This window comes from Callorhinus ursinus, unplaced genomic scaffold (assembly GCF_003265705.2).
Source record: "Callorhinus ursinus isolate GAN/ISIS: 27379988/994484 unplaced genomic scaffold, GSC_fseal_2.0 scaffold68, whole genome shotgun sequence".
Taxonomy (NCBI): Eukaryota; Metazoa; Chordata; class Mammalia; order Carnivora; family Otariidae; genus Callorhinus; species Callorhinus ursinus.
The window spans coordinates 3,594,018-3,605,439 of record NW_027397130.1 but is presented as its reverse complement, the minus strand read 5'-3'; the positions used below and the strand labels follow the sequence as shown (position 1 = coordinate 3,605,439).

Below are 11,422 nucleotides of genomic sequence, written 5' to 3'. Positions count from 1 at the left end.
GGGCTGGTGTGAACAGGGCTGTTGTGAGTGAGCAGGGCTGGTGTGAGCGAGCAGGGCTGGTGTGAGCCTCGGATGCCTGCTGGTGACCTGCCCTCACTCAGTCCACCCTGCCACAGCTCCTGTTACCGTCTTTCCACTCCCTGGTGGCTGGGTTGATGATGCCAAACAGCTCATCACAGGTGACAGCCTTGGGGTCCAGGTCCACGGCAACCGGCTTCCTCTTCATGTTCTGATAGGTCTTGTTGAGAGACCTGAGGACCTGGTATGGGGGTGCGTTGTTCACACTGGGCTCGGGGGCCACCGCCCCTGCACCCACACCCAGGGAGGCACCATGCACAACTCCGAAGGCCTTTTACGGACCCCAACCAGAATTCCCGCTCTGGGTCAGTTCTGCATTGGTGACACGCAGGTGAGTTTGCGCCCCCAAACTGACCGAGGCGGGTGCCCGGGGGATGGGGCATGCACAGCAACCACCCCTGTCTGTGGACAGTGGAGCGCCACGTGCCCTGGGACCAGGCTAAGATCAGGAAAAATTCACAGTAGTTTCCTGAAGACAAAGGCAATTCATGCTCATTGAGATTCCCTTAAGGTTTTCCTGGTAATTCCTCCACCCAGAGAAAAGGATTTTTAGGGACATTTGAGGATGTTTTCATATGTATATATGTGTGTACAGGCATAAAAATACATATATATGTACATATTCTTTTTAGAAGATCGGGTTCATACAGTTTCTGCCTTTTTTTGGGGGGGTGCAAAAAGGTGGTTTTATTAAAGCCCGGGGGCAGGACCCGTGGGCAGAGAGCTGTTGCCAAGTTTCTGACTTTTTAAAAATTACTTGCTGCGAGCGCCCCCGTGTTATTAGTCTTCGGAAATGATCTTGAGTAACACGGTGGGCCATCATGCGGGCTTCCAGCTCAACGCTGGCTGGCTTAGACTCTTACGATGTTATAGTTCTCAGTAGTATTGGCCCCCACCCTCTGCTTCTCAGCATGCCCAGGTTGTTATAGTTCTCAGTAGTATTGGCCCCCACCCTCATGCCCAGGTAATGGCAGGAGGCAGGTGGGGACAGGAGGGTGGAGGGGGGTGAGGAGCTGGTGCGGAGGGGGCAGGTGGCTGGTGTCCAGGGGGAAGGAGCAAGAAGAAAGGAGAACCTAGGAGAAGGGCCTCAGCAGTGGGACCAGGGCCTGCTCCTCGCTGCCCCCTGCCCCCGCAGGTGTGGGGACGTGACAGAGGCTGAGCCTCTAGCAGCCTACAGGCCTTCAGGGAGGACCGAGGTGTAGACAAGAGTGGGGCATGCCTGAGATTTGCCACTGCCCGCGTTCCCGATGACAAACACCGAGTGGCGCACTTGGAGCAGCTCCTCGAGCTGCACGACCTTCAGCACGAAGTTGTCTTCTGCCTGCAGCTTGAGCTCCACGATGCTCTGCTTGATGATCTGGGGAGGTGCACACAGGAGGGGGTGCTGGGCACAGAGCGCCAGGACCAGGCAGTCTTTCCAGGAGGGGGGCTTCGTGGGAGGTGTTGTAAGGGAACAGTGGCTTCTGGCGTGGATGTGCCCCCACGTTCTGCCGGTGATGCTGCTGAGCATCTGTGCAGGGGACAGGTTTGCCCGAAGCCCCTCTGCCGCCCCCCTCGGCCCACCCCCCAGCATTGAAAGAGGTGCTGGCTGGGGCTGGAAGGTGTTTGTGGCTTCCGGGTGTTTCTCCCAGCAGCGGAGGGAGAAACGTGTGGCTACCACCTGCCCGATGCGGCCGCCTGCCCAGTGCTGCACCTGCCGTCGAGGCGTGGATCTGACCCGAGGGCCCAGTAGTTCCTACCTTTTCAAAATTCAGGTCCCGCTTCCGAGGCACGTCCAGGGCAGGGAAAAGGTCCCCGATCAGCCCCATGAACACGGGCAGGTCGTCAGTCACGATCTTGGGGATGTTGAAGTCTCTTAGCGCCCTCATGAGCACCTGGTCCTCTGCCCGGCTGGGGTCACCCCTCTTCAGGGAGCCGGCCACCACCAGCACAGACTTGATGGCTCGCAAGCCCCAGTCGTAATGATCCTGGGGAGGGGGGGCATGGGCGAGCGGGTGTGAGCACGCCTTCCCACCCGGGCTGGGGTTAGGGAGGGTTGGGGCCAAAGCCGGCATGCCACCGCGGGCACGTGGACGGCCCCCTCCCGCGCCGCCCTGCAGCCCCAGACACCGTTGGCATGCACCTGCTTCGACAGGAGCTCTTTGCACAAGGTATAGAGTGTGATGAACTTCCTGGCCAGCAGGCGGGCTTCCAGAAAGCCCTCGGCCACCAGCATGATCTCACATATCAGTTCAAAGTCGGGAACCACCATGGCGCAGGGCCTGGAGGAGGTCAGCGGGGTCTGCTCAGGCTTCTTCCCTCTTCCTCCCACGTTCCCACCTCTCATCAGCTAGGTGCACACTTCCCGTGCCAGGTAGCCCACAGCGTCAGGATTGCAGGGGCATGAGGGCGGGTTCCCAGCATCCCCCTGTGCCCTGTGCCCTCTGCCCTCTGCATGGGCTGGCCCCAGGCCCCACACCTGCTCTACTGACTCTTCTCTGAACCCGGCCTTCCATGGTCAGGGGCCTCCTCCCCCAGGAAGGCAGAGCGGGAAGATCACTGTTTACTTTTTAAGGAGGCCCTGCCTGCTAGACCCCCTAACTCAGGAGCCTCGTCTCCCCAGCCTCCCTCCCTTGCTCCCAGCTCGCCCTGGCTTAGGGTCCCCTCTGCCCTCCTCTGCCCACGCACCTGAATAAGGCCTTTAAATTCTCGGGCAGCTCGGCGCGTCCTGCATACCCAGGGTTCATGGTGATGAAAATGCCCACGGTGGGGATGAGACTTATCATCTCTCCCAGGAAACTGAATGTTTTTTTCTTGGCCCGAATTGCATCTTGGACACATTTAACCTAAACAGTTGGCACACAGACGTGTCAGTGTGGGAATGACCAGCTTCCACGGGCTGGATCTTCACTGGTGTCGAAGCCTGTGGCTACGCATTTGCAGAGGACGCTCCCGGTCTTGCTTTCTTTTTAATTAAACTTAATTTTGAGACAACATAGACTCACACGCAGTTTTAAAGAAATAAGGCAGCAGACATGCCCCTGGGCCTCCCACGCGCCCCTCCCCAGCGTCCCCTAGCAGGAGCATCTTGCACGACACGAGGACCCCTCACGTCCCCTGCCATAGTCATACCCACCTCCCCCTGCCCCCACCGTGACCCCGGCGACCAGCGGTCTGCTCCAGATTCCCGTACCTCTGCCCCTTCGCGAGCGCTGCTGTGTGGGATGGTGCAGCATGTCCTGGGAGCGTCACCCAGTAGAATGCCCGGGATGAGGGTCCCCTGCCCCCCCACCCTGCGGCGCCGGGACACCCCTGCTTGTTCCGCACTATTGCTGAGCGGCGCTCTGCCTCCTGGCCGCTCTGTGGGTCCCGCTCCCGCTCTGGGCGCCGCGTGGGGGCACGCCGCAGCAGCCAGCTCTCTGTCGGTCTTTGAGAACGGCACTGGGTGAATTCTAAACCTCGGGGCTCAGGAGCCCGTGGGATCTTCCGCTCCTGCTGACCACGGGAGGGCGCCCCACGATCATGGTTAAGCCTCCCAACCGCCTGCCTTGAATTCAAGGTCTCTCGGCCTTTCTGAGCAAAGCTCCCGCCCTGCGACCTGGCCTTTCCTCCCTGGCTGGTCCGCAGGGCAGGGCTGGCAGCTGAGGCGGCGCACCTTAATTTCTTAATTTCTTCGCTGCCTCCCCTCTATGCGAAGCCTCTCCTAGCATCCTGGCCCAGTTCTTGATGGTCCATTCGAGTCATAAACCATGTTGGGGTCCATTTACCGACTTTGGGGGTGGGGAGTCACTCTGCTGCTGCCCTGGTGGGGGCGGGGGACCCCAAGGCAGCAGCCTTCGTTCTCTCTTTGCCTTACTGGCCTCCAGCCCAGGGCTCAGGGACAGCTCCGTGTCGGGAGGCTAACAGGTGGAGGATACCGGCCAGCCACCTGCATTCACCTCTAATGGTGTCAGCAAACCTGTGTCGTCGAAACCATTTTACAGATTAGGGAGAGTTGAAATCCCGGCCAAGCACAGAGTTGGGGAGTCCACTGAGTAAGTTTGGAGCAGGCTCTACACCCAGGCTGTGGGTCGTGAGTGGCGGGGGCTGGTTTCAGCTTGGCTCCCCTGGCTCTTGCCCCCCAGCCTCCCGTGTGGGCTGGGAGCTCCGGCTGCAGGGAGCTGGTCTCTGCTTATCTATCTACTGCGCCCGTGGGAGGGAGGGTCCCAGCACCTGCACTGGCCTGATCTCCGGGTCCTTTTGGAATATTCAAGTTGATTCTGGACCTCGAGCTTGGCCTCAGCTCCCCTGAGAGAGCCCCGTGGTTCTCACCTCCGGATCCGGAGGGTTCGTGTACAATGTAGGAATGCGCCTTCAAACGTGGGGGGCGGGTGCACAGGCATCTTGCAAGCAGCTTGGGGCTGTGCCGGCGCAGGGCTGTCCCCCATCTGAGGATCTTACTCCCACCGCGTCCCGGCCTCCCCATCGTTCATGCCCGAAGCACACGGGCCTATTTCCTCCCTCCCATCTCCTCTCCCCGCCTGCCCCCCGTGCTTCTCCCAGCACAGCTGTCTAATGCATCCTTCGCTGACACCCCGTAACCTCTGTCCTTGTCCTCTAGGCAGAAGTCATTATCCCTGCATGTGTAGCTGGTTACACCTAGGCTGCTGTATCCGATTCTTCTGTGTGCCCACCTGGACTCCGGGCCCCTGAAGGACAGGGCTGGGGTCTCTCACCTCCGTGCCACACCACCCTGCATTGCACGGCGCACTGGGGACGGGCCGCAGGGCTGAACGGACTGCCTGGTGTAAGGGCTGACAGGAGAGCTGACAAGCCCCAGCCCCTACGTGACCCACAGACCACAGACAGGCCCCTACCTGCACAGCGATCACGGACAAGACCTCCACCGAGATTCGGTTGAATTCATCGAAGCAGCCCCACGCTCCAGTCTGAGCCAGGCCCTTGTAGATGTTCCCACAGGACTAGGAAAAGGGTGAGATGGGGGAGGGGAGGAGACTCAGAGGGCCGACCCGGGTCCTGCCAGGAGCCCCCCACCTGCCCCTTCTGCTGGGTCACAGTCCTGTTCACAGCCTGCTGACCGAGGGTCAGGCCGGGGAGCCCCGGGGAGCCCCGGTTGGGCTTTGGGGCTCAAATACGGGTAGGGAGGGGACCAGAGGCCTCCTGCAGGCCCAGGCTCTGACGCTAGGCGCCCCCTCCCCCGCCCGCCCCGAGGCTGTCCTGCTGGGCCTCCAGGAGGCTCTGCTCTCCCATGGGGCCCGCGGAGAACCCACAACGTGCTGCACAGTCTCCAGGGATCACTGGGGCCTGGCCTATCCCCTGGCTACCCCCCAGCCTGTCTGGACTCGCTTTGACCCCAAAGCCCCACGCTGAACCACGACAGAGGCACTCACTCTATCGGGAGCCCCCAGCCACCTGGACAGAACTTGGAACAGAGGCCGGAAGGGGGTGACCTCCCAGGGCAGGACAGGACGTTTGGGCCTGGGTTTGTTGACCCTGGGAGCCTCTTCTGGACATGTTTGTCACCTCCCCGGGGCCCCAGCTTCCTGGGAGGGCCAAGACCACTAGCAGGGATGTGGGGCAGAGACCGTCAGCAGACTGGGAACCCTGTGCCTCCTCCCCTGGTTCGAACCGCAGTGTCCAGACATCTAGAACATGCATGGGGCCCAGGGATGCGGTGTGTGGTCCCCACAGGGGCCTCTGGCCCCCTCCAGGCCTGGAGCGCACCTTGTAGTCCATTTGCTCCGAGCAGTTGAAGACATACACCATGGTGCCCAGGGCCCTGCCCAGATCCTTGGTCGTCTCTGTCTTGCCGGTCCCAGCAGGGCCAGCGGGGGCCCCGCCCATGATCAGGTGCAGGGACTGGGTCAAGGTTATGTAGCATCTGCAAGGGACCTCTGATTATCCTGCGTGTGGTGACCCCATGGCCACCCCCTTCCCTTTCACGGTAGTGTCAGCTCACCGTGTCCAGATGACACGCACTTGGCGCTTGGCGCCAGGGAGACACAAGAGGGACGGGCCAGGGAAGTCCGTGGGATGGAGCCAGAAATGGCATCCCCACTTTGCAGGCCCTCAGAGAGGTTGAGCAACTCCTCCAAGACCACACAGCTAGCGTCGGAGTGATCCGAGGCTGGGTGCCCAGTAGGCGGTAGGGGTGAGTCTGGACACAGGCCTCCCCAACCGCCTGCCCAAGGCAGCTGGTGCGTGCCCTCACCTGTCCGTGAGTGGGGTGATGACCAGCCGCGGCGTGTTGCCCAGGTATTCGTAGGAGTACTGGATTTGGGCGTCACAGATGTTGGCGAAGCAATGCTTCTTCTCTTCATCCCAGCGATGCCGGAGCTGAGACTGCCAGGTGAAGGCCTGGGAGCTCTCCACCTGCAGGAGGTGCCGGAGCATAGGAGCCAGACCCTCTGCTCCTCCGCCAGGACCCACGTCCACCCCAACGCTGCCCCCAGCCAAATCCCGCGGAGGAGCGGGCCCTCCTCTGACAGTTCCCCAGGGCCGAGTCTTGGTGAGGGGTGGAGGCTGCTGCCAGGAACAGAGTCACCCCCCCGCCCCGGGGAAGAGGCACTAACGGGGGCCCACCTGGTTCCCGGCCCTTCCCCGGCCCCCATGCCTTGGCTGTGATCATTTTGGCGACCACGTCCCGGGCATGCACGTCGATGGTGCAGATGGTCATGATCTTCATCCTGTCACCCGCATTGAGGTTTCCAATGAGCAGGGTGATGAGCGCGTTCAGCTGGCTGATCTGCAGGAGCAGAGGCACCTTGGCTGGGACACCCCGGGTGCCCCGCCCTCCCCTGGCTGCGTGGGTCCCCTGGGAGCCCACAGTAGCGGAGGGAAGACCACCATGCTCTTATGTACAAAAACGGAGCACAGAGAAATTCTCAATATCCCCCAACTGGGGGTGGGGTGAGCTGCAGAGCAGCCCCTGATGGGATACCATGGAGCCTCTGAAAATGACATCGTGTGAGAAAGTCTAACGCCCCGGGAAGATGGTGGATATTAAGTACAAACAGGGGATTTTTAAAGCCATGCAGATAGTTTCTACAGTATTGGCATATAAGTCCATGCTATGCACACAAATTGATGATTTGCTGATTTCCAGACAAAAAAGTGAAAGTTGTATATTTCCAAAGCGGTTATCTTTGGGCGGAACCACGGGGGGTTGCCGAGATTTGGCCACTTTTGACCGACCGACAGAAAGGGCAGGGTTTCTAACGGACACGCACCTGCTTTTTGTTGTAATCCTTGATGGAGTTTTCATAGCCTTCCTCCAGCCGCGAGAAGGCCAGGCCCACCTCGGTGGTCCACCAGATCTGCGTGCACGTGAGCGCAATCTGCAAGCAGATGGGCGCCCACCGGGGCCCCCCCGCACCGTGAGCGTCACCCCCCGATACAGCGGTCCCTGCCGGCGCGGAGGCTGGTCTCTGCGGGACCAACCTCGGGGCAGACCCCAAGCCCCCCCCCCCCGCCGCCCCCGGACCTGGGCTGGGTAATCGAAGATCCACTGCTCCCTCGGCTTTTCCTCGTACGTCACCACGGCCTCTGGGATTTCGTGCCGCAGAGTGGCACACATGCGGTCCAGCACTCGGTTCAGCCACACTTCCACCTGGGGACGGGAGCCACATTGACCGGACAGGCCCTGAGTGCAGCGAGTTCCAAAGACTTGCTTTGTCATTAAAAAAATAAATGGACCATTTGCCATCATTGTCATCCCAGGGGTGGAAAAGTCAAGGTTTTTGTAGATCAGTAAGAATGACCCACTTAACAAATGTGGTTGGGAAGCCAGGGGGTGTCCCTGCAAGACTTGTCGCATTGGGCGTTCACGTGCTCACGCTATTTCTCGGGGGACAAGGGAGGGGATCCAGAGAAAATTCTAGAAGAGAAGACAGGCTACCTCTGAGCCCCTGAGGCGCCATCCTTTCGAGTTCCTGGCAGGTTCTGGCTGCTCCTCGGGTGCCTGGTCTCAGGGTCCCAGACAGTCACGCAGGACAAACCTTCTTTGTATTTATTTTATTTGCAGACAAGCCTTCTTTGTATTTTGAAATACAAACCCTCCACTAGCCACTACTGGTTGCGGGGGGAGGACCCAAACAGGACAATCGGCTTGGTTTTTCTTTTAAACTATAAACACAGTGCCCGCGGTTGTGAACACACCATGATGACTGGGTTTCGCCGGGGCCCCCACCAACCCTGGCTGCGCAGAGCAAACCCGCCAGGAGCTCCGGGCCCACGTTTCCGAAGCTCCAGTTTTCTTGCGTGAGATTTTCCTTTTGTCCCCAGCTGATTTCTCTCCAAATTACATTTCACTTTGGAAAATGTCAAAGTCGATTTGGTTGCTGAGTTGCGCGGTGAGATGGGGGAGCGGGGCTGTGGGGCCGCTCGGTGTCGGCTGGAGGAGGCCGCCTCGTGGGTGGCTGGGGATGGGAACGGGGCCACCCGAGGTGAGGAGCCGATTGTTCTGAACAGGGGTTAGACTGCGGCGGTTCAGGAGTGTGGGGGCCCCTCGAGGCAGTCCCCTGGCAAGCCCAAGACAGCCCACCGGCAGCCATAACCCTCTCTCCTCCCCTTCTTCTCTCCGTTTTTTCTCAAGATGCACCCCGGAGTACGCGGGGTCAGGCTGTGCTGGAAATTCTCTGTGGAAGCTGTTGGAGCCCTTGCTGGATCGAGGGACAGTCTGGGGCGGGGTGGCCGGGGGGCGGTCCCTCCGCCCTGGATGTGCCCCCGGCACTCACCTGCCCTGAGAGGTCACACTCCTGGTCGAAGTCCACGTACTCGTCCTCCTTGCTGAACATGCCCAGGCCGAATTTGAGAGGCTTCTCGTCGGCGTCAAGGCGAAACTTGAGTCTACACAGGCTGTCGAAGAGCTTGGCCAGGTGGCGGCTCACCTGGGGCAGGAGTGGGGGCAGACACGGGGTCGCAGAACCCAGGGCCTTGGAGGGGGTGCGGCGCAGCCAGGTTTTCCTTGGGCGGTTTTAAGCGTCTTTCTGATTTTTGGAATTACCCCGCCCCCACCCACCCCCCCGTCCGATTGGCGTTAACTAACGCGCTTAACCAACCAAGGGGCATCTCAGAGACCAGCCTGGGGATCCCAGGTCTGTTCCTGAAGGTGACAGGACACTTTTCCTTGACAAGCCCTGGTCCCAGGCCCTAGGCCTGTTTCCCTGGGCCACCCCACGCCTCCCTTCTGGTGTGTCCTGCAATTTTAGGATTCAAATAGAATATAGTGTTTTCCCTTCACCTAGTGAGTTAAGCCCTCTCTCTTTTCAGAAGAGCCTCGAGGAAACACCTCCCCCTGGCTCTTGGGGTCCCGGATCCGTCAGGATGACCCCGCAGCCACCTAGCGAGCGGGCGTGTCTCCCAGACACAGTGTCTCACCAAGCTCCTGGCATCTAACCCATTTTCCAGATGAGGAAAATGAAGCAAGGGGCTCTCTGTCATGGCCGGGCCCCCTGGCGGTTTCTGGGGCCGACGACCTTGTGGAGGCGGTCCGGGGACCTCCATGCGCAGGGCTCCAACCGGCCAGGGCCACCCAGACATGGGGGCGAGCACGGGGCCACCTTCGGAATGCCAAGGGCCTGCCTACCTCCACGGGGTCATTTCCGTTAGAGAGGATGTCCAGGAGGTCAGCCGAGGAGACAAAGTAGAACCTCGGGAAAGCCAGTCTTTTCGTCTCTAAATATTCCGCCAAGGCCTTCTCGCACACAGCCAAGCTAGGAGGAGAGAGGAAACAGGGAGGTCGAGGCCTTCTGCAGCCCATCCTGTCCTCGTCAGACGGACGACAGCCCCGGAGACACCTGGTCTGCTGTTTGCAGCCCCAGTTAGATTCGGACCTTGGAACCTGACCTGCCGTGTGGGCGTCCCTCTGAGGCTGAGGACATGCTGTGTGGCCGGCGTGGCACCGCGCGGCCCTGGGCACCAGCGACCAGGGAGGAGAGTTTGCCCTGTCCTGGGTGGTTGGGGGGCGGCGTGGGGGCTGCTGGCTCGGGTCCCTGCCGCCAGGACGCCTCCCACCTGGCCAGGCGCGGGGACCCACCTCTTCTTCAGATTTTCCAGTTTGTCGTAGAGACCAGGCTTGTTGGTGGCTTCTATCACGTTGGGGGTTTTCACCGCCTCTTCCATCAGGGCCTGGGAGGAGATGGGCCCCTGGGGCGTGAGTGGCCACGCACTCTCCAGCGTCGCCATTTCTAAAAGTGCCCAGGGGGAGGCGGAGGGCTGTGCTCACCTTGAACTCCATGTCAATGTCGTCAAAGCGCTTGGAGTCCTCCGGCAGCTGGGCGCGGATGTCCTCGGAGCCAATGAAGATGCTCTCCAGGTGGCTCCAGGTCCTCTGGACCTCAAACCAGATTGAGATGATGGAGTCCGCCGTGGACAGCTTCTGCTGCCAGCTCGTCACCTCCTTCAGGAAGTGGGACAGGTACTTGGACATCATCAGGTTCTGCAGCTGCACCTGGTTGTCTTCCAGGGTCTCCACCAGCACCTCGTCTGACTTGAGCATCATGGTGCCCGTGCGTGGGTGTGGCTCATGCTCAAACTCCATGGTGGACCACGTGGCGTCCAGGGATTTCAGCACCTTTGGGGGGACACGGAAACCACGTCACTCAGTGGCTGGCGCGAGGGGCCGAGGAGGACCCGGAACAAAGCCCTGCTTCGAAAAATCCAGAACAACATCATTGACAGTTGCCAAAAGGTAAAAAGGACTCAAATGTCCGTCAGCAGATGAACAGGTACAATGGACAGGTCATCAGAATGCTGTTCAGCCGTAAAGAGGAATGAAGTTCTGACTCAGGCTCCCACATGGATGGACCTTGACGACATCAGGCGAAGTCAAAGAGGCTGGACAGACAAGGCCACATCTTGTGTGATTCCATTTACATGAACTGTCCAGAACAGGCAAATCCATAGGGACAGAGGTGGGTTAGTGGTTGCTTCGAGGTGGGACGGGGATGTACGGGAAGATGGGGGGTTTCTAGAGGGAATGGCTTTCTTTTTGAGTTGGTGAAAACATTCTAACATTGAGTAATTCTCCCACGTGATGGTTGCACACATTGGTGAATACACTAAAAGCCACTGAATTGTACACCTTAAATGGGTGAATGGTATGGTATATGAATTATAGCTCAATAAAGCTGTTCAAAAAAAAAAAAAGGGAAGATGGGGCGCCTGGGTGGCTCAGTCGGAGAGGCGTCTGCCTTTAGCTCGGGTCGTGATCCCAGAGTCCTGGGATCGAGTCCCGCATCGGGCTCCCTGCTCAGCGGGGAGTCTGCTTCTCCCTCTGCCTCTGCCCCTTCCTCCTGCTCCTGCTCTTTCTCACTATCTCTCTCTCTGACAAATAAATAAATAAAATCTTTTTTTTTTTTTTAAA

The 11,422-nt window shown here is 59.6% G+C and overlaps 1 protein-coding gene across 2 annotated transcripts in view; it reads right to left on the bottom strand.

Moving 5' to 3' along the window:
- Nucleotides 1–11,422, bottom strand: part of DNAH17 (dynein axonemal heavy chain 17) — a 95,456-nt gene that overhangs the window by 45,263 nt on the left and 38,771 nt on the right. For both annotated transcript variants that reach the window (XM_025859575.2, XM_073886132.1), the window contains exons 28-42: nt 10,283–10,630; nt 10,094–10,185; nt 9,644–9,770; nt 8,793–8,945; nt 7,541–7,666; nt 7,287–7,394; nt 6,671–6,802; nt 6,269–6,429; nt 5,782–5,938; nt 4,914–5,018; nt 2,746–2,903; nt 2,201–2,339; nt 1,818–2,045; nt 1,298–1,435; nt 127–259 (exon numbers count right to left, since the gene is read on the bottom strand). In XM_025859575.2, coding sequence (XP_025715360.1) covers nt 127–259; nt 1,298–1,435; nt 1,818–2,045; nt 2,201–2,339; nt 2,746–2,903; nt 4,914–5,018; nt 5,782–5,938; nt 6,269–6,429; nt 6,671–6,802; nt 7,287–7,394; nt 7,541–7,666; nt 8,793–8,945; nt 9,644–9,770; nt 10,094–10,185; nt 10,283–10,630 — 2,305 coding nt within the window. The remainder of the gene's footprint in view (nt 1–126; nt 260–1,297; nt 1,436–1,817; nt 2,046–2,200; nt 2,340–2,745; nt 2,904–4,913; nt 5,019–5,781; nt 5,939–6,268; nt 6,430–6,670; nt 6,803–7,286; nt 7,395–7,540; nt 7,667–8,792; nt 8,946–9,643; nt 9,771–10,093; nt 10,186–10,282; nt 10,631–11,422) is intronic.